Source organism: Drosophila persimilis, unplaced genomic scaffold (assembly GCF_003286085.1).
Source record: "Drosophila persimilis strain 14011-0111.01,24,50 unplaced genomic scaffold, DperRS2 tig00000653-arrow-arrow-pilon, whole genome shotgun sequence".
NCBI classification, from domain to species: domain Eukaryota; kingdom Metazoa; phylum Arthropoda; class Insecta; order Diptera; family Drosophilidae; genus Drosophila; species Drosophila persimilis.
Window position 1 is genome coordinate 312,650 of NW_020825330.1, and position 18,796 is coordinate 331,445.

At 49.5% G+C, this 18,796-nt stretch overlaps 2 protein-coding genes across 2 annotated transcripts; both read right to left on the reverse strand.

Annotated features, from left to right (window-relative positions):
* Window positions 1-287: 287 nt before the first annotated feature.
* Window positions 288-5,431, reverse strand: LOC6601740. Its single transcript, XM_002026762.2, has 2 exons — window positions 424-5,431; window positions 288-364 (listed from the first exon to the last, which is right to left on the reverse strand). The coding sequence occupies exon 1, from the start codon at window positions 5,409-5,411 to the stop codon at window positions 594-596; it is 4,818 nt and encodes a 1,605-aa protein (XP_002026798.2). The 5' UTR covers window positions 5,412-5,431; the 3' UTR covers window positions 288-364; window positions 424-593.
* Window positions 5,374-12,665, reverse strand: LOC6601739. The gene is made up of 7 exons (XM_026991234.1): window positions 12,608-12,665; window positions 8,177-8,241; window positions 7,144-8,099; window positions 6,993-7,082; window positions 6,750-6,920; window positions 5,582-6,700; window positions 5,374-5,440 (listed from the first exon to the last, which is right to left on the reverse strand). The coding sequence occupies exons 2-6, from the start codon at window positions 8,238-8,240 to the stop codon at window positions 5,630-5,632; spliced, it is 2,352 nt and encodes a 783-aa protein (XP_026847035.1). The 5' UTR covers window position 8,241; window positions 12,608-12,665; the 3' UTR covers window positions 5,374-5,440; window positions 5,582-5,629.
* Between the last annotated feature and the right edge of the window lie 6,131 nt (window positions 12,666-18,796).

Sequence of the window (18,796 nt, forward strand, 5' to 3'; positions counted from 1 at the left end):
GTCCCCACCCCACCAAACGTGAAACGAGTTCATCATCTCGTTTCGCTCCTTTCGTTCCGCATACGCGTAGGATAATCATACGAAATAGTACAGAATCTGAGCCCGAGTAATGCGCGACTTGCAATTCCCGCTCTGTTAAATGAATATGAAATGATTCACCATTAAGTGGAGAAGAAAAAGAGATGAATAGTTTTTTAGTGGCTAGGTGTCTGGTGTTTATTCTAAAGGTTTTCAAATGTTTCGATACATTAATAGTATACACAAATTTAGATTCTTTTGAACAGTCTTGAGTGTCGATTGTGGATCAGGTCCCTGGTGCCAGTCTCAAAGGTTGGATCTATCTGATCTCGCTTGTTTTTGCTCGCTGCTGAAATGTATTATCGGAGTTGGTTAAGAGTTTAACAAAAGAGCTCAAGAACTTACCTATGGTGGATAGTGCACCAGATAAAAAGGCATATTGTGGTACGAGTCCAAATGGAGATATAAAAACTACAAACAAATTTTGAAAATAAACTTAAAAATATAGTAACCCGCTTTAGTAAGCTCGCTTTGTTGTTCAGTCTGTAGATGTTAGTGTTTGTTTAGACGTGTCTTTACTGGGATGCGATATCTTTTTTAGCCGCGGAATCCTCTGTGGAGTCTTGAGTGCAGTTTCCAATTACTGCTTGATCCATGTTGGTATTTTCTACCGGTGGAGTAAACCTCTCGCTTGAGGATTCGTCAATACTGCTGCCATATTCTTCCGTCTTCGAAGGCATTCGAGTCAAGTCCAGAGCAATGTTGCTATCCTCTTCCTGCAACGCTAGACCCATCGGTATTGAGTTCTCCCTGGAGTGTTCATCAATATGGCTTTGCTCGGCTGACTCCTCACTGGCGGCTTGATCAATGCTGTAATGATCTCCCCCAATCGTCTGTTCTATTGGGCTGTCAGTAGTGATATCCACTGGGGATTCTGTTCTGGTATCGGTGGGCCCATGCCCAGTCGTCCTGCTACAAAAGGTGGGACTAAACGTGGATTCTGTGCTTATCATGGATCCGTTGAAAAGAGATGGGTTGTAAATGGTCCCGTCAACTGTGGTTGCGGTGGCGATGGGTTCGTCAATATCAGTGTTGCACTCCTCTTCTTCCGTCGTCGAAGTCACTAATGTCAAGTCCTGATCAATTTTGCACCCCTCTTCTTCTGTCGTCGAAGGCACTAATGCTAAGTCCTGATCAGTGCTGCTCCCATCTTCTTCCATCGTCGAAGGCACTAATGTCATGTTCAGATCAATGCTGCTCCCATCTTCTTCCGTCGTCGAAGGCACTAATGTCAAGTCCTGATCAATTTTGCACCCCTCTTCTTCCGTCGTCGAAGGCACTAATGTCAAGACCTGCTCAATGCTCCTTCCATCTACTTCAATCGTCAAAGGCACTAATGTCAAGTCCAGAACAATGCTGCATCCATCTTCTCCTGTCGTCGAAGGCATTAGAGTCAAGTCCTGATCAACGCTGCTACCATATACTTCAATCGTCGGAGGCACTAATGTCAAGTCCTGATCAATGCTGCTCCTATATTCTTCCGTCGTCGAAGGCATTAGCGTTAAATCCGGAACAATGTTGCTATCCTTTTGCTGCAACGCCATACCCATTGCAGTTGAGTTCTCCCTGAAGTGTTCACCAATATGGCTGTGCTCTGCTGACTCCTTACTGGCACCATGATCAATGCTGTAATGATCTCCCCCAAGCGTCTGGTCTATTGGGCTGTCAGTAGTGTTGTTCACTGGGGATTCTGTTTTGGTATTGGTGGGCCCGTTGATATCCAGGTATTCTGTGCCGGTGATGGATCGTTCTTCCTCAGTCGTCCAGCTAGAAGATATGGTTCTGGGCGAGGACTCTGTGCTTAAGATGATCTCGTCACTTGAGGATGGATCACTACCACTCTGCTCCTCTTCAAACACCGGCAGGAGCATTGGGTCAAGATGGGTAGAATTGACTGAAGATTCTGTTGCGGGGGCGATTGGTACGTCGATATCTGGAATTACGATTGCTTCTCCTCCTTCGATGGATAACGTCTCGTTCAGATTGGGTATAATTTCTGGCATCAGGTCAGGAGGCGGCACACCTACGTCCATATCCAATGGCAATCCCAGACTCAAGCCAAAGCCAAAGTTTATGTTGAAATTTTCCCTCGAGGGAGGTTGCACAGTCCCGTTCAAATTCAAAATATTTAGGTTGTGCGCCATTTGGTAGAAGATCCGACGCATAGGCGACCGATCCGGACGCAATGGCATCCCCATTCCATTACGTGGTGGAATCAAAAACGGTAGTGGCATCTCGGCATCCATGAACACGTTGTTATTTTCGCTACGATCCGTTTCAGGCATTAACATGCCAATGGGCCTGGGAAGAGGCATGTGGGGCGGTACTGGTATTGAAATCGAAGGATTCGTAGAGATATCGGGTTGCACGGCATCGTTGCTTGCGCCACGATCATTATCCGGGATCGCCATGACATTGTGAGTGGAACTAAGCATGGGAAGCGGAAGGCTTCTTGTGGCTTGCACGAATAATTCTCTCTCGCCTGTACTATCGGACACAACGATATGGGATTGGGGATTCGGAAGCGGAAGCGGGATCATGGACAATTCATCTATCACCATGTCATTGGACTCGGGAGTGGGCATCGGAGCCGGTATTGGCCTCGGTATCAGCAGACTACTCGGCTGCATGAAAACGGCGCTGAGATCAGTTTCAGAAATTTCCATTGGACGGGGCATAGGCATCAGCGTCGGCATCATATTATTTAATCGCATGACATTGGAGTCAGCAGTTGGTGTTGGAAGCGGCATCCGCATCATACGATTTATGGGACTGGTGTTTTGCGGGGCCCGCATGAACATGTTGGAATTGGAAGTTGTAATCGGCAAAAGCATCGAGGACGGCATCTGCATTGGATCCGAAGTATAATTAATGTTCGATCCCACATGTCGATTTTCATTCTGATTGCTGGTAATGTTATCGTTGGGATCGGGCAGGTAGTTCAAGTTTCGCAGATTGCTGAGTATGTTGATGCAGTCGCCTTCTGTGGTGGCAGTTGAGCTAATTCTGCGTGGATTATTGTCGTGTATGGGGAAATTGATGCCCCCAAAGCTGGGGCCGATGAACTCCTCGCTGCGATCCAAAGTTGGAGGAGAGGGCCATGTTGGCGGGCGAGTCCCCATACTTTCTCCAGCTACAGTGTCCTGACCGCTCACTAGTCTTGGCGGAACAACGGACCCGGCCACCTGGGTCGGTGATGATTGCGGCTCTTCAATGACGGTCGGCGGCATTGGATCCGAAGTATAATTAATGTTCGATCCCACATGTCGATTTTCATTCTGATTGCTGGTAATGGTATCGTTTGGATCGGGCAGGTAGTTCAAGTTTCGCAGATTGCTGAGTATGTTGATGCAGTCGCCTTCTGTGGTGGCAGTTGAGCTAATTCTGCGTGGATTATTGTCGTGTATGGGGAAATTGATGCCCCCAAAGCTGGGGCCGATGAACTCCTCGCTGCGATCCAAAGTTGGAGGAGAGGGCCATGTTGGCGGGCGAGTCCCCATACTTTCTCCAGCTACAGTGTCCTGACCGCTCACTAGTCTTGGCGGAACAACGGACCCGGCCACCTGGGTCGGTGATGATTGCGGCTCTTCAATGACGGTCGGCGGCATTGGATCCGAAGTATAATTAATGTTCGATCCCACATGTCGATTTTCATTCTGATTGCTGGTAATGGTATCGTTTGGATCGGGCAGGTAGTTCAAGTTTCGCAGATTGCTGAGTATGTTGATGCAGTCGCCTTCTGTGGTGGCAGTTGAGCTAATTCTGCGTGGATTATTGTCGTGTATGGGGAAATTGATGCCCCCAAAGCTGGGGCCGATGAACTCCTCGCTGCGATCCAAAGTAGGAGGAGAGGGCCATGTTGGCGGGCGAGTCCCCATACTTTCTCCAGCTACAGAGTCCTCACCGCTCACAAGTCTTGGCGGAACAACGGACCCGGCCACCTGGGTCGGTGATGATTGCAGCTCATCAATGACGGTCGGCGGCACATTGGCGCAGGGCAGCATATTCCGATTGGATTGCTCCATCTGAGGAGAGTCGTGCCCTGTGTTGTTCGTCGGTACAGAGATCGGCTCAAGTGGTACGGGACCGTTCGCTCGGCTGGCAAGAGTGGCCCGCGGGGGGGGATTAGATTCTTCCGAGTTGTCGTCCTCACCGACGGTGTGTACGGCGTAGCCCATGAACCGTGTACCATCGAGACCCACGTTGGCAGGGTTATCTTCCTGGCTGCGAGACTCTCCTTCGGCCTGCGTCTGCTGGTCTGTTGGCTTATTGTTGTCGGAGGCACAAACAGAACTCTTCTCGTTGGTGTCTTTGCTCGGGCTCACGTTGTCGCCGATCTGGTGATTGGTATTACTGACAGGAATTTGCTGGATTGTCACCCCACTGAAAGATCCTGGGCAGATCCCATCCGACCCTGCGCTTTCGCTGGCCCCGGCAGCGATTTCCACTATGGCGGTGCAGTTAACTTGCTCTATGATCTCAACGTTGTCGGACATCCGTAGTTTTAGAGTTACCTCGCCATCCAACATTGGTTCTACTCCCACTACGGTGTCCGAATCCGAATTCGCTTCGGAAGTCAAATCCGCGGTGGGGTCTTGTTCCACAGGTGGGTTAGGTGGCGTTTGGCAGCGTTGGCGATGGTGGTCGCGTTTCTTGTAGGTGGAATGTCCGCTGTATGATCCATGTCTGGTCGGTTCTCCATTAAAGGGGCCGTGGCCGTGGCAGTGGCCGTGTGGTTGCCCATGGCCGTGGAAGTGGAACTGACCGGTGCCGTGGCCGTGGCTGGAACGGTAACCAAAACGGTGACCACTAGCGTTCAACCCAGGATCTGGATAAAGCATCGGTCTGCCCATTGAAGGTGGAGCTCGAAATGGATGTGCACAGAATGAATGATGATTCATGGGTGGTGGCTGCCAGTGAGGGTTCGGGTGATTAGGCTGCATATTAGGATCCATGTTCGGATATAAGTACGCGTTGTTCATGTATGGATCATAGTAGGGATAGAGATATAGATTCGCGATGGAGTTCATTTGTGCATCCGTGTTTAATGGCATATGTGGCGGAGCCATGTGCGGGTACATATTTGCATGCGTTGACGGATGCATCTGTGGCGGCATTGGTCCATTCATCGGGGGAAGGAAATTCATTTGTTGATTCGTAAATGTCGGACCAGGCGGATACACATGCGGTGGCATTTGCTGTTGCTGATACATGTTCGCGTACGGATTCGAATTCAAACTCGAACTCGGATGCATGTTGATGTTGATGTTGGGATATCCATATGGCGCTTGGGTAGCCGGCGCTTGCCCAAAAGGAGGATAGGCTGGAGGCATCTGATGAGGTTGCGGAGGCGTGTCACCAGCTGCAGGCAGAAAGAGGTGCAACATGGCATATATTAGCATACATATATGAGATAATGTAGTTACTAAGTCTTATATATATATATATACACGTACACATGCGCACGTGTGCGCATCAGGTTGAAATCTCCAAAGGTACTTACCATACGACCATCCTGTTAGTGGTACGGGCCATGCACCAGCTCCAAGTGCTAGTCCTGCCGTAGGTACGACGCCTGCTGCAGGTCCATATCCTGCACCTGGTGCGAGTCCTGCCCCGGATGCCATATCTGCTCCAGGTCCGGGTCCAGCCCCAGTTCCAAGTCCTGCGCCAGTTCCAAACCCTGCGGCAGGTCCAAATCCTGCTCCAGGTACGACGCCTGCAGCAGATCCAAGTCCTGCAGCTGGTGCGAGTCCTGCCCCGGATGCCATATCTGCTCCAGGTCCGAATCCAGACCCAGTCCCAAGTCCTGCGCCAGTTCCAAACCCTGCGGCAGGTCCAAATCCTGCTCCAGGTACGACGCCTGCAGCAGATCCAAGTCCTGCAGCTGGTGCGAGTCCTGCCCCGGATGCCATATCTGCTCCAGGTCCGAGTCCAGCCCCAGTTCCAAGTCCTGCGCCAGTTCCGAACCCTGCGGCAGGTCCAAATCCTGCTCCAGGTACGACGCCAGCTGCTGGTCCAAGTCCTGCACCTGGTGCGAGTCCTGTCCCGGCTGCCCCGGCTGCTCTTTCTGCTCCAGGTCCGAATCCAGCCCCAGTTCCAAGTCCTGCGCCAGTTCCGAACCCTGCGGCAGGTCCAAATCCTGCTCCAGGTACGACGCCTGCAGCAGATCCAAGTCCTGCAGCTGGTGCGAGTCCTGCCCCGGATGCCATATCTGCTCCAGGTCCGAGTCCAGCCCCAGTTCCAAGTCCTGCGCCAGTTCCGAACCCTGCGGCAGGTCCAAATCCTGCTCCAGGTACGACGCCAGCTGCTGGTCCAAGTCCTGCACCTGGTGCGAGTCCTGTCCCGGCTGCCCCGGCTGCCCTTTCTGCTCCAGGTCCGAATCCAGCCCCAGTTCCAAGTCCTGCGCCAGTTCCAAACCCTGCGGCAGGTCCAAATCCTGCTCCAGGTCCAAAAATATGATCAGGTCCGGGTCTTGCGCCAGGTCCGATTCCTGCGCCTGGTCCGAATCCTTCTCTATATCCAGGTCCGTATCCTGCGGTTTGCCCGTATCCTGCTCCAGGTGCGAATCCCGTGCCCGGTTCAAGCCCTGCCCCAGCTCCAAGTTCAGCTCCAGGAGTTCCTGCTCCAGTTTCGGATGCAAAATTCAGTATCGGTTGTAGTGGCGATACATCACCCAATGGAGCGAGACGCGGCCCGTTCGGGGTCATTTCAAACAATGGCGGTCCCGCGAATGGACCAGCTTGGGGACGATCTAGCGGCGGGATCCCCGGAAAGCCCAATAGCATGCAGAGGCAATCGTACTCTGTCTGTGTGGTGGCGTCCTTCTTGCTGCAAAGAGCCTATGAGGGAGGAGGATTACTCTGATTAGATTGTCCTCCTCAAGAATCAATTGTCTAGAGATTGATTCTTACTCTGATTAGGGCCAAGTCCTCGGGCGTCAGACTGTGTGGATGGCTGGAAGGCAGTTCAAGGCCGTCGCCCTCCCATGGTCGCTGAGCATGCTAAGAGAGGGGGTTGGCAATCGTTAAAGGTAATTATTCCCGTATGATGGTGGACACTTACGAACGGCAGGAACAGGCTGGGATGCAGTGGCCCACTGTTGAGGATGGTAGAGGTGTAGGCGGCGATCTGCTCGGGTGTCATCTGGCTGAAGCGGCCACCAAGCAATGGCTTCAACAAGTCGTTGGCGCGCACCATCAGATTCCGTAGCGTTCCTATGAACTCCTCTCGACGTACGTCCCAATTGTCTAACTGCGCGACAAATTCCTCAAAGGGGGGATAGTTCGCCGTCGCCGTAGGCGTCGGCGGCGTTATCGAAGACTGCGGCCTCGCTGCTGGAATCCTTGGATCCACCCGAGCGGCGTTACTCGAGGACTCGTTTTGCCGGTTCCTAAGGAGCTTGGCGCAGTACTCTGTAGTGGGATCAGTATGGGGTACTGCGGATAAAGGCAACCGCTCCAGCGTTGAGTGATCGCCATCTGTGGAGTATCGCGTGCGAGTAGGGGCCGGAGAAGCCTGCTCTGGACGGACTGGCGCCGGTAGAGTAGCATTTGCCCTGCGCGGCTCTCTTTCCGGACTTAAGAGGTGGCGAGTAATCGGCAAGCAGGGATTGGTGACTCTAATTGTTTGGGCCCGTGAATTGTGGCCCGATGGTTGGGCACGTGAGTTGTTATTGGTGTCATTTCGTACGCACATCGACTGGGCACGTGGAAAGATGTTACTTAGACCACCGCTCGACTGGGGGACACGTGGAAAGTAGTTGTTCGGGCCTCCGCTCGACTGGGGGGATCGTGGACCATCGCCCGACAAGGCGGCGGAATTGAAGAAGCTAGACATGCCGGTAGTCCGCTCCTGGTGGCGGTTCTGTGCACGTATAGCCGCATTCCTCCCGTTCTCCTGCGACTCCTCGTGGGCCAGCAGCTGGGCCGCATATGAGCCGGCGGGATAGAACGACGGGGCGTAGGGCGACATCTGCCCACTGGACTCCGTGGTCTCGAGGAGTGATGGACGAGAGTCGTCTGCTGGGTTTAGCATTCGATTATTAGAATATTAGATGTTAGATGAGATGTATGGATCTGGACACGTGGATACTCACTTGTTGCTCCGACGCCTGGGTTGGTTGACCAGTACGAAAAAGAACTGTCCACCGGTTGAGTCATGCTAAGGAATAAAGAGGATAGGGAATCTGAATGGTTTCATTACCCAACATCGGCTGGTGGCGTGGCTGAATGCGATACGCGTCTGCTCCTGTTTAAAGGAATTTACGCACAGCCTCAAACGTGCCTCGCATTAGAAATCGCCCTTTACGATACTCTACTTTGTAAGGCAATGCCACAAACACCCTGCCTCTCAAGAGGGGCACTGATGCTGTGAAACCATTTTTGCAATTATTTCAAATATTTTTCAGCACGGCTTGGAAACGGCGACGTGCCGACATCGAGATGAAGGCCAAAAAAGGAGCAAAGGCGGGAGTGGAGCGATGGCAAACCCTTTTGTTTTCCATCTTGCGCCAAAATATTTTTCTACATTTTATTTTGCGCATATTTTTTACTGCCTTGGCGCGAAATTAGCGTGAAGAAGCAACACAGAGCGTAGCAGAGTGGAGTGGAGCGGGGGAGGAAAAAAGGCAGCAAAGATAAACTTTAAATAAAACATGGCACACAAAGGGGTGCCGCCGTGCTGCGGGAGGTGTGAAGAGAGACCAAAGCGGAGGCAGACGCAGACACAGCCATAGAGACGGAGCAAACGGAGAACACGGGCAAACGTCGAACGGTGGCGGTGGCGGTGGCGGCCGCCGAGACCGCAATTCAAATAAAATCCTTTAGGGCTTTTGACTTTTAACTCATCCGTTTAACGAGCGCTCATGTTCGTGAGGAGCGGAATATGCAATCCTGCTTGGGGGCTTGGGGAATGGGGCGGGTTCGAGGCCAGTACAGCACCCTTGACACCTACACACACACACACACACACGCACACATGCGAGACAGGAAAGAGAGCCCAGCACGTCGTCGTCCGTGCAATTGTGGAGCTGCAAAGGATAACAAAACGCGAAACAAGCAGAACCCGTGCAGAGTAGCCGGGGAAAAAGCGACTTGGCAAAGCTCTCGGGGGGGTGCCGCTGCTGACACATTTGAAAAGACTTTCACGGACAGCTAGGGCATGTGGCTGGCCGACTGCGACCGAAAATATCCAAGCCAAAACGATTTACAATTTTTATGAGCCCTTTGGCGGGGAATATCTGAATCTCCACTGTTGTGATTGTATTTGTCACTATCCCTGGTCCCGGGGATCCCATGCCCCACTCCGCATGCCCAACACAATAAGCCAAATCGATTGATGGCAATTGCCATCAACCAGGCCACTTTTTGAATTGAACAATTGGCACTCGGAGCCATTGTTGGAATCGGAATCAAAATCAGAATCGGCACGGCAGCAGCAGACTCATAAACATGAGTCGCGGATGAGGATGCGGATGCGGACCCGTGAGAAAAGGATGCGCAGAGGCGTCGCAGGCACCACTTAAATATGCAATCAGCTCCCCACCACCTTCTTGTTCTCCTTCTCCGAGATGGGAGTGGCTCTCCCAGCCAGTTATTTCGACATTTATTAACTGGCAAATACACTTGTCAGGGCAGACGCCTCAGAAAGTATGCTTCGTTTAATAAATGGAGCGTTTTACGCAATTTATGCGCCTGATTTGACATTAATGTGGCCTGAACAGAGACCCGCCCACGCCTCACACCCACACATGCATAAATAACTGCGCCCACATGTATATTTATTTACATGAGCCCCTCCTCTGGCCTCTTGCCTCATGCCTCATGCCACAGCCCTGCCCTGCCCTGCCCTGCCCTGCCCTGCCCTGCCCTGCCTTTCGACGTCTCCAGCCGTGGGGCATCTTCATCTTCTTTTCAGCTTCGTTTTTATTTATGACAACATCTGTCCCGGTAACTTCCTCTCTTGCCACAATGTGTGTGTCTCACTGTGTGTGTGTGTTGGGGCGTTAACGTACATGCCGCGCACACATCATTAATCATTTTAACAGCCCGCACATTCTAGCAACTCCTTTCCACGTGTGTCTGTCTGTCTAACTGTCTATCCGGAAAGTGTTTGTCTAGTTACCGAGCTCGTGCCGAACGCGACTTAGCGCTCTCTTTATGTCCATAAACTTTGACTATTAAAGTCCGAAAAAGTGATCAGAGCCAGCCAGGTGGATGAAGGTGATCCCGCTCTCCCTCGATTCCAACTGCATGATGTCCCGATCTCTCGATGCTCTCTCTTTTCACGCGTAGTTTCTTATTTAAAGCTGGTACCACTCAGCCTCTGAGCCGCCTCGCAGTTAACGCTGTGCCCCCACCAGCTGGCTGGGGCTGCCACAAGGCAATCCCCAGTTGCCAATCAAAGTCAAAGAGTTGAAAACTCTCAGACGCAGCAATAATTCACGTATGCTGGCTAATAAATTAGAGAGAATGCTGCCCGAGCGCATCAAAGGATAACTTTTGGTAACCCCCAGTGCCCGCCGCCCCCATCCTAACACCACCTTTTCCCCATTTCCATTCCTGCCTCACACTTAATGCACACACACACATTTGGAAAGACATTAACCTGGCGAATAATCAGCCGTAAATATTTTATACGTGGAGCAAGCGACAATGCGTGGCATGCCTCTGTTGTGCGCCACAGAAATTTTTAGGCCCATAGAGCTCTCCACCTCCACAGCCATACACATAGATGTATGGATGGATAAATGAGCAGCGCAGCGCCTTTGAGCGGCTTTGCTGGTCACTCTCTTCCGAGAAGATGAACATGATGTGCGGCGGGGAGGACTATGGCGATGGCGATGCGGCTTACGATAAGAAACCAACAAATAGAAATGAATGTCAATGGCTAATCAAAATAAATGCCTGAGGCGGCTCCCAGGGGGTAGAAGGGGGCAGAAGAGAGAGAGAAAGAAAGGGAGTGGCGGAATGTGACAAATGCTGAGCTTAGCAAAGAAAGGACTCAAGGATGGGAGCTCGGAGTCTGTGTCCGTGGCAGTGCTACAGAGGACATTTCGAAAAACGGACAAGTTAAAGTTGGATCTCATCCTAAGAATACCTCTACATTCCATTCCACTCCTTTTTGCCCTCCGCTTGCCCTAGAGGGGTGATGGTCCATAAATTCATTTTGCTTCGCTGCACATGCAAATGTCCAACTTTCCAAATGTCCGAGCGTCCTAATGAGCGGAGAGCGAGGACTGGGGTCTCAGCTCTCGGCTCTTGGCAAAAACACAGCACACAATGAGTCCTTAAAGATTAATTAATCTTTTGGTGCCACATGCGGCCGCCGTCGAGGTCGAGTCGGGGATAACGCTGGAGCTGTTGGCTGATGCCACAAACAGCCGTTACACAGGACGTGCGTACGTGTGCGTGAGCGTGTGTGTCGACTGACCATTGTCCTGCATCCTTTGGCTTTGGCTTTGCCTCTGGTTTCTGTTTTAAGCTAATGACATAAAACGCAAAAAAGGATGCGAGTCGGCCGCAGGGAGCGAACTGGGCAGGAGGGGTTAATTTTGCAGCCCGGGCCTCGTCCTGGCTGGGCTTATCTTCTGCTTTTGAAGAAATAATTAATGACCTCGTTTTTGCCACTGTGCCACACGGGGCAGACAGGGCCAACAGCTCCAGCAGGGCAGGCAGGACTGGCGAGCAGCACTTGGCCACAGTGGCAGGCCATTAAAAATCGTTTATTTCGATTTGATTTAATCCAAAATAGATTGCTCTGTCCTGGCCTGTCCCATCCCCATCCCCATCCTCTCCACTCCGGACGGATGGTGCGGTCAATTTATGCACTCAATTTGCAGCGGGGGCAAAGATGCACAGCAGCATGAGCTGGAGCAGGCTCTGGGGCTGGCGCATTTATAAATTTCATTGGTTAATCCTTATTTTCGCATTAAGCGCGAGTCTCCACTCGACACAGGACTCAGGCTACAGGCACACACAGGAGGCAGGACACAGGAGTGCTGGCGACCGCGACCGCGTCAGCCGCCGCTATGCAAATGTTACATTGTCCTGTTGCACCACCAACCTCATCCTCATCCGCAACCATCCCAAACCCATCCCATACCATCCCCCGGTGGCAATTAAACTAATCGCACGCAGGGTTTAAAACGCGATTTGTGGCGTCGATTGCCAATTGCGGGATCGCAGGAGGAGAAGCAGCCAGAGGGATCGGGTGGATTGCCCTTTTGGCGATTTTGCGATTTGCCGCAAAATTTATTTAACCGACAAGCAAAAATCCCCCAATCCCCGCCGAATGCCCTATCCCTTATCCTGATCCGCTGGCATGCTCTCTAAATGTCATTTAAACTGTTTGGATTTGCCGCCGTTTCTGTTCTGTTTAGCGGTTTTTGCGGCCACCACTTTGGGAAGCTGCTGCCTAATGCAAATGTTTAGTTACGGTTACGCGTGGCCAGACAGACGGAGACACAGCGGCAGAGAGAGAGCCGTCAAAGAGTGCAATAGTGAGGACTAACGACGGGGAGACTCACCTGGAAAAAGCGCTTGAATCTGATCAGTCTTCCGTTGTTTCGTCGTTTAATTTCCTCCTGAAAACAAAATTCAGATGCGACAATTAGTTGAAACTGAATCTAAATTATCAAAAATGTGACATTCAACTTTCAATGCACAATTTCTGCAAGGCCTACTACAGGGCAGTATTTTATCCCGATATTTCAAAAAACATTGTAGGCACTGACACACTTTTCATGCAAAACGATTTTCTTCGCCTGCAAAGAAAAACACTTGCACACACTCACACATATACAAAGACGCACGCTATGTGGTTTTCTTCCACACTCGAGCGCTGAGCGAACCTCGCCTAGTCGGACCCTACTCGCCTCTCCGTTAATTCTGGAAATACACACACCAAGACGCTTCGAATTTTGTATACAAAATTCGCTTTTTATACACACATGCACGTACACTTATTCGTATACATACACTCTTGTACGCTTGCCAGCACGCGGTCACATGCATTGAACATACAAGTTCACTTGCACACATACGCATGCATTGAAACACGCAAGACTTTTGTGTGGAAAAAGCTGTAAGCAATTGCCGTTCCCTTCCGCTTCGCTCCTTTTCAACGCGATCCCTGGGCATTCAGGGGCACACGCCCCGAAACGCCTTTTTTTGTCGGAAGACAGACGGACATTTCTACGAGTCGCAAAGAGATTTTGCAGGTTAAAATCTCCACTTATTCACACACATACGTACGTACACACAACATAGAGAACCACGAGCAAAAAAAAAGAGAAAAAAAAAAAAAATCTCACTCGCTTCTTCCAGGGCTGTTTTTTTCACAAAATAAGATTCACAAATTTACGTTTTTGTTCTTTGCACACCGAAACTCGAAAACTGAATGACTGAAAAAACAAACTGCTGAAAGGAGTAAAGTTTCGGCATTAGGCAAAGCCTACTACTACTAATCTAACCTCAAGGCCGATGCACTTCACAGTGCTGCCAGATATTTTAGTTTGTATCAGATTAGTGGTACTCATGTATACTGTCAGAAAATATAAGAAGAAGATGTGATTGATTTACTAGTCACAGCTTTACAAATCAAAAACAAAATAGGTAAAAACTAATTAAACAACGCATGTGCGCCTCAACGGATATGGGTAACTTGTGAACTGTCTTTAAACCATTTTCAAGCTTCTGAACTGAACTGCTTTCACTATTTGAAGAATATGTGATTCATTCACTTGCAATAGCTTCACTGATCCGAAACTACGTATTTCGAATTGTACAAAATGTTGTTTCACTGTTTCAATTTTCTATGTCGGTATATCCCGAATGCCTCTGGTCACTAACCATCCAATATACTGTATCTCACAACGCGGCCGCTCGTTTTCTTAGAAAATACTCGTGACTTACCAGCAAACAATATTTGTGATTCTTTAAATATCCATTCAATGGTGCATTCTGTGCGTGTTCGCTTATTCCTACATTAAATTATTGTCCAAAAAATATAATCAATCGATTTACACACATGTGTAGATATAGCTGCTTGTAATAAAGTGAAATAATTCCGATGTCTATATGACAATAGTCAACAACAGTTTGAAATTATTATCAAAGCTTTGTACAATTGTAAAGAAAAACTCAGGGCAAGCCACAAAGGAATGAAATCTTGTTCATGTTGATTAATGATATCAACACGGTAGCACGGGGAGTGGGACTGTGGTTGCGAGTGGCAGTGGGAGTGGGAGTCCTCTCCAGTCAATGGCCAATTCCCTGGATGCTCTTTAGCCCAAGTCAAAAGGGAAGAATGGCTGCGAGTGGGTGGAGAATCCGTCAAGAATGCGTCAATTTAATTGCGCACGTGACGCTCGCGGGTCATGAATGGCAACAAGGACAAGAGCCACTGCGGGGTGGTGATGGTTCGGCTGTGGGTATCGGTGTTGCTTCAAGGCCTGCCACGTGACGACATCAGAGAAACTGTCCTGTTCTGTCCTGTCCTGTCCCGTCCTGTCCCGTTCTGTCGCAGATCCCTAGGATCAGCTGCGGATTGTAGTTTGTGGCTAATAACGGCCAAGATTCTCTGTTCTTTGGGCCTGATTTGATTTTTCGCAAATTTCATTAAGCAAGATAAATGGTCGGCGATTAACTAGCAGAGAGCAGGCTGTCTCCCCCTGTCCACTCTTTTCCACTCCACCGTTTGCGGTATTTATGCAAAAATTCGATATGGATGCCAAAAGTGCGAGCGGAAACGGAAATCGCACGCACTTTCGTTTGAATACATTTGCTCTCGACCTGGGCACCGCCCCAGTAAAATGTTTCGGGTAGAAGAGTGTTTGCAGTTCGTTCTGCATCCCCTTTCCCTTTCCCTTCCCCTGCCACTGCCACTGCCACTGCTCATTGTTGTGCTCCCTGTGACATGATAAATTGCATGAAATTATTTCTCAACTGCTGCTGGCAACCTCAACTTCAGCCGCGTACTCCTGCTGGGTGGAGAGAGGGAGGTGGTTGCTCTGCTGTACTCTGCTCGGGGTCGGGGCTAGGGTTGGGGTGGAACCGTGCACGAAATATAGCATTTTATATCGCGGCGATATCTGTGGTATCTGTGAAATGGCATACTTAAAAGTTAATTGTAGCCGAGCGCAAACTTTTGTCGGCAGCGTCGGCGGCTCGCGAGGAACGAATTTGAAATTTATTCAAATTTCGTACAAGCTGCGACATGTTGTAATTCTCTTAGCGGTTTTTGTTCCTTGTCGCTTCGCTGTCTGTCTGTTGTCATTTGTGCTTATCAAGCCCCATTTAGTTGCTGTTGCTGATGTTGTTGTTGTTGTTGTTGTTGTTGTTGTTGTTGCTGCTGCTGTTTGCTTGCCAATTTCTGTGACTTGAAGATTTATCACAGCGAAAGTCAAACGTGATGGATGCGGATGCCAGGGCGGATGTGGATGTGGCTGCGGATGCGGATGCGAATAGGAATGCGGTGGCAAAACCCGAAACGCGAATTGCAACAGCTGCTAGCGGAATCTCCATCCTCATCCCCATCCGCATCCCCACGCTCCGATTCGAGTCGAGTCCCCGACTGGGCCTGCCAAATTGGTCATTAAGTGACACGCAGACAGGCCAATCCTCCACCCTGCGGTGCTGTGGGGCCCGGCAGTAGGATGGCTGGGGCACGACACTTGCATTCAGAGACATTTTAATTTTGTCTGTCAGCAGCAGACGACAAACGAGAGCCGGAACCGCAGAGAGTGCAGCGCGGAGGAACATCAGGAGCAGCAGTCAAAATGCAGTCCGCAGCGCTGGCAGACCAAACTGATTTGCCAAAAACGACACCTGACCTGGACCGACCCGATCCGACCCGACCCTGGCACCCGGTATCCAGTTACCCCATCACCCCTCTGCGCTCTGATTTCTACTGCCACAGCCAGTGCGTGGTCGTGACAGGACATGTTGTTGATTTCTAATTTCACGCTGCGTCGTGTGAAAATCAACACCGTTACATTACCTCCACCGTCCACTGTCCACCGTAGAGGAAAGGGTGAATAGGAAATAGGAAAACGGGAGTGGAGTGGAGAGGAGAGGAGAGGAGAGGAGCGGAGCCAAGGGTCGACAAATGGAAAATGCAGCCCGCAGAAAAACGCAGCTAATGAAGCTTAAGCGCTCGGCTTAGCGAGAAGCCTCCCTTTCTCTCCCTCTCCCTCAATCTGGTGTGGCCCCGGATAAGGGAAATGGATTCTCGTCGAGTGCAGCGAAATGAGGACCCCATCAGGGAAGCGCATCTGCTGGATACATCATTCCCCCGCTTAACCCTAAAAAGCTAAACTGGAATGGAATCCACACCCACTCTTACGTCTGGCCGCAATCAATCTGATCCCATCTATCGTCGCCCTGCCGCAAACTACCGTTATGTGGCATACCATTCCCCCCAAAAACTAAAATGGAGTAGGCGGTGACCCAAGCAGGTGGCGAAATTAGCGCGATTTCCGCCGCAAACACACAAGAAATACACATTAAATGGGATCTGCTTCTAAGGGACAGGGCATGGCAGGGACCGAGAGCAAACTATGTATATTCCAGAAAGGAAACCGACATGCGAAGAACAATGGGACCAGGCTCAACTGGCGACCAACTTGGTAAATCACCGAAATCCGCATCTTTAGCATCTTAACGGCCAATTTAGCAGGACGGAACAGGAGGACCAGGAGGGCCAGGGGGAGAACAAGGCCAGAAAGAGAGAAACAACAATACAACCGAAATTAGACAAAGACAGAGAAGAAAATAATAAAAGATAATAAAACAAACGTAAAGTCTGTGAAAAACTCCACGGAGTCTCCACGGAAAGACGGGGAGGGAAGGGCGGAAAGGATGGAGCAGCTTGGCCTTGGGACTTCTTGGCAGAATAAAAACACTTTTGGGAACAATAGACAAGCGATATGACACTCACCACCCTACTGCCCTGCTGGAGCAGGGACAAAACTTTTTCCCTGCCGCCTCCCAGGAGGAGCAGGAGGAGGGTGTGGCTGAGTAGCGGTGTGGCGGCGGGCGTTTGTCATTTTTTTGCAATTTAGCCAGCCCCTTGAGCTGTGGGTCCTCTTTCATCCTCCCATCCACCATCACCCGCTTCATTATATTTCCAGGGAAGATATCCCCCACGGCAGGACTGAATTTTTGTTTAATTTTGCGTGCCGCAACGTGCAATTAAACAAAGGATACGTCAGAGGTACACAAAAGGAGGCAGCAAGAACACAGGTAGGCCGCCAGCTCAGGGAAAATGCTCAAGAGATTCCTGTTGGCGACCACGTGGCGCCATCTGATGGTCATGTAGTTAATGTCACTTGGATAACGCTGCTGATGGCTGCTCAGAACGAATCGGCCGTGTGTAGAAACTAACTCAAATGGGATCAGACTCTTCTTCCGGCGCACAGGTATGACCAGCAAGAGATGGTGCCCCACATAGTGGTTAAATACGCCCAGCAGCTGGAATTCACCTATGATATGGATCCATAAAAGAACAATCACAGGTCATGATTTCTTTGTTTTCACTTTTTTTTTTAATAGTATGGTATAGTACTATCACTTTATTATCATATAGAACAGTATTAAATGGAAAATATCAATATTAAGATAATTAATAATATTAATACATATTAATAACATATAGTATACATATAATATAATACAAATATGTAATTCTAGCGGATTTTTGTTTCACTATAAAATTGTAACTCCAGAGTTCTTAATAACACCAACAGATGGCGCATTTTGGTATATTCTGGGGGCGACGGTATGTTTTATTTTTATTTTCTGCGTATATTCTAGTATTTAAACAAACGTACACATCCCCTTCAGGTGTTTCTGTTCAAAATTACATCCAATATGTAGTTAATATGTAGCAAATGTGTAGTTATCACGTAAATCAATTCGTTCGCTTGGCCTTTTTTATACCCGATACTCAAAATGAGTATTGGGGTATATTAGATTTGTGGTAAAAGTGGATGTGTGTAACGTCCAGAAGGAATCGTTTCCGACCCCATAAAGTATATATATTCTTGATCAGAATCAATTGAGTCATGTCTGTCTGTCCGTCTGTCCGTCCGTACGTCCGTCCGTCCGTCCGTCTGTCCGTCCCCTTCAGCACCTAGTGCTCAAAGACTATAAGAGCTAGAGCAACGATGTTTTGGATCCAGACTTCTAAGATATGTCACTGCTACAAGAATATTTCAAAACTTTGCCCCGCCCACTTCCGCCCCCACAAAGGGCGAAAATCTGTGGCATCCACAATTTCGACGATACGAGAAAACTAAAAAAACAGAATCGTAGAAGATGACTATATCTTCTAGAGTGCTAAATCTGAACCAGATCGTATAATTATTATAGCCAGAATCAAGAAAACAATTTCATTCTTTCTCGCTCTGTCTCTCTCTAACACACAGGCTTCATGGTCGGTTTTGCCAATTGAAAAATATGAGTTCAAGGATCTCAGAACTCATAAAAGCTAGAGCAACCAAATTTTGTATCCACACTCCTGTGATATCGGACCCAAAATTTTTTTTTGTCAAAATTTCGCCACACCCCCTTCCGCCCCCGCAAAGGACGAAAATCTGGGGCATCCACAAATCTTAGAGGCTATTAACGCTAGAGTAACCAAATTTGGTACCCGCACTCCTGTTAGATCTCACTATAAAACGTATATCTCAAAATTTCGCCCCACCCCCTTCCGC

Bases quoted from the DNA above. Each gene is read 5' to 3' on its own strand.
- LOC6601740 (XM_002026762.2), bottom strand. From the start codon at position 5,411: ATGCCTCCAGCCTATCCTCCTTTTGGGCAAGCGCCGGCTACCCAAGCG.
- LOC6601739 (XM_026991234.1), bottom strand. From the start codon at position 8,240: ATGACTCAACCGGTGGACAGTTCTTTTTCGTACTGGTCAACCAACCCA. The intron at 7,083-7,143 runs GTAAGTGTCCAC...CCCCTCTCTTAG, and splicing joins CCAGCCTGTTCCTGCCGTTC to CATGCTCAGCGACCATGGGA. The intron at 6,921-6,992 runs GTAAGAATCAAT...CCTCCCTCATAG, and splicing joins AGGACTTGGCCCTAATCAGA to GCTCTTTGCAGCAAGAAGGA.